The sequence below is a fragment of the Cystoisospora suis genome (genome assembly GCF_002600585.1).
Source record: "Cystoisospora suis strain Wien I chromosome Unknown contig_2573, whole genome shotgun sequence".
Taxonomy (NCBI): domain Eukaryota; phylum Apicomplexa; class Conoidasida; order Eucoccidiorida; family Sarcocystidae; genus Cystoisospora; species Cystoisospora suis.
The window spans coordinates 105311-107324 of record NW_027155371.1 but is presented as its reverse complement, the minus strand read 5'-3'; the positions used below and the strand labels follow the sequence as shown (position 1 = coordinate 107324).

The 2014-nt window shown below is 56.6% G+C and overlaps 1 protein-coding gene across 1 annotated transcript; it reads left to right on the top strand.

The window, feature by feature from the left end:
- On the top strand, positions 1–1006 carry CSUI_005317 (uncharacterized protein; the record flags this gene model as incomplete). The annotated part of the gene is made up of 1 exon (XM_068065494.1): positions 1–1006. A coding segment is annotated over one exon (412 nt), but the record flags the coding sequence as incomplete, so codon positions are not given.
- Between the last annotated feature and the right edge of the window lie 1008 nt (positions 1007–2014).

Here is a 2014-nt window from a genome sequence, read left to right as displayed (position 1 = left end):
TGGTGCGCGGCCAGCTTCCCAGGTGTATACGAGCGCTCCCCAGGTAATTTCGAACACTCCAAGGACGCTATGTGTCCAGAACGGGCCGTTTGTTGCCCCCGTAGCCTCCCCGATTATAGGAGGCAGCTTCCGGCCCCCGGTGGTGTACCAGCCGGCACCACTCCTGACTCCGCGTCGGGTCATTCAGCCCGCTTGTGTCCACACAAGCCCGCAGTTCGTCCCGATGGGCCCTGGCCCTGTTATGGCGATCTCGCCTCGCGCAGCACCTGCTGATGGCATTCTGGACGACCAGTATAAAAACCAAGTGATGCGGCAGGCGCAGACGGCAGCACAAAATGCCTATCGTGCAGGCGTGAGTGTGTACCAAAGTGTCCGAGACGTTCTGCACCGGGAGATGAATGGGACGCTTTGACTCACCGGACCTGCTCGGGCACCCATTGGCTTGGGGCAAGAGTGCAGTGAGGTAACAGCAGTTTCTCCCGTCACTGTGTTGGAGAATGGTAGTGTTCTACCGGTTGGCATCTGTTCGCAACGGATGCGCGATAATAGTGGGGAACACTACGCCTTTACCCGGTCTGGGAAATGTCGATGGTTTTGTTGGTTGACGGTGCTAAGTCTAGCCGCTTCGACATTGACGCAAATATCGGCTGCAGCGCAGATTTGTGCCGAAGCAGTGTACTCAAGCAGTGATCCACTGCGTTGCCGGCACGATTTCTTCATTGTGTTGCTGCGGTGAGTTCTGGAAGAAAATTTTGTTGTACAAGTTGGAGCGGCCTCCTAATTCAAGCACCCTGAGCGCTTGCAGTATGTGGTCGTGGAGCCCACCTTTGTGAGTAAGGGACCTGCAGTGGTTTAGGAGTTGTGGTCGGAGCAGTGCTGTCGACCGGTTGTTCTGTGTCAGTTTGTCTCGCCGCAATAGGGTGTAGGCACCCCGGGCGCGCTTCATTCATTCATGTTGAGTTTATAGCTGGCTGGGAAACGTTTCGTAGTCTGAATTGTCCGGGGTTCAGTTGTGTTCTTGTAGGACCGGAGATTGTGGTCTCTGAACTGCAGCGAAAGGAGTTTTTGAATCTTCCTCATCACGTCGCGTGTTAACAGAGATGCAGCAAGAAACTCTTGCGGCTCACTTGTGCTATGTATCGGTGCGAGGGGTTTAGGATGCGATGCCTTACCGCGCGGGACATCCTCTCCTCTGCTGCGAGAGGCGCAGTGTCAAGCGGCAGAGCTGGTACTTACGCAGTGGCACGTGTTCGGTCGTTAAGCAACCCGGCGAGGTACTGGCACAGCCTGAAGGATATGGCAACGAAGACGACTGACGGACACGGCCGTCTAGTGCCCTTCTGTCTCATCTGCGTGAGTTACAGTCAGAAGTTCAGTTGGCCAAAACACATATCTGTTTGAGGCGTCCTTTGGGCAGTTCAGCATGGGCATGGCATTGATATTTATTGGCGCCGTTCGTCAGTGAGTCTCCCGAGCCTGGGAGCTGCTCTTGAACCGGCACCGTGGCTCTCCGGCCGCCGGCAGTTTCTGACCAGCATGCAGGCTCGCCGGGAACGACTCCCAACCCCCGACGGCCTCCCTGCCGGCCCGCCCCTTGGTTCGCCCGACTAAGGCCGCGCAGGGATAACAGCTAGTACACCAACTGGCGGTGACTTCTGGCGGTAGATACCCTGAAACCTTCAGTTCGAGTGCAGATTCTATACAGTGCCACACTGTTAGATTTCTTCAGGTTGGGGCGGAGGGGCATGCCACGTGAAGGGCTGCGGCCCGCGCTTCGGATGATCCACGTCACGCCGGGCAGAGGACCTGGTTTATTTCTCTTGGAGCATGTTATGACACAGTCACCGTACCGGAAACGCACAGCTTCTCTGAGCAGCAGAGGTTACCGGACTCCGGAAAATGCGGGCGAAATACGTGGAGGCACTGTGGGCAACAGTCCTGGTTCCCATGTGCCGGGATGGTTCACTGGTTCCCATGTGCCGGGATGGTTTACTGGTTCCCATGTGCCACTATG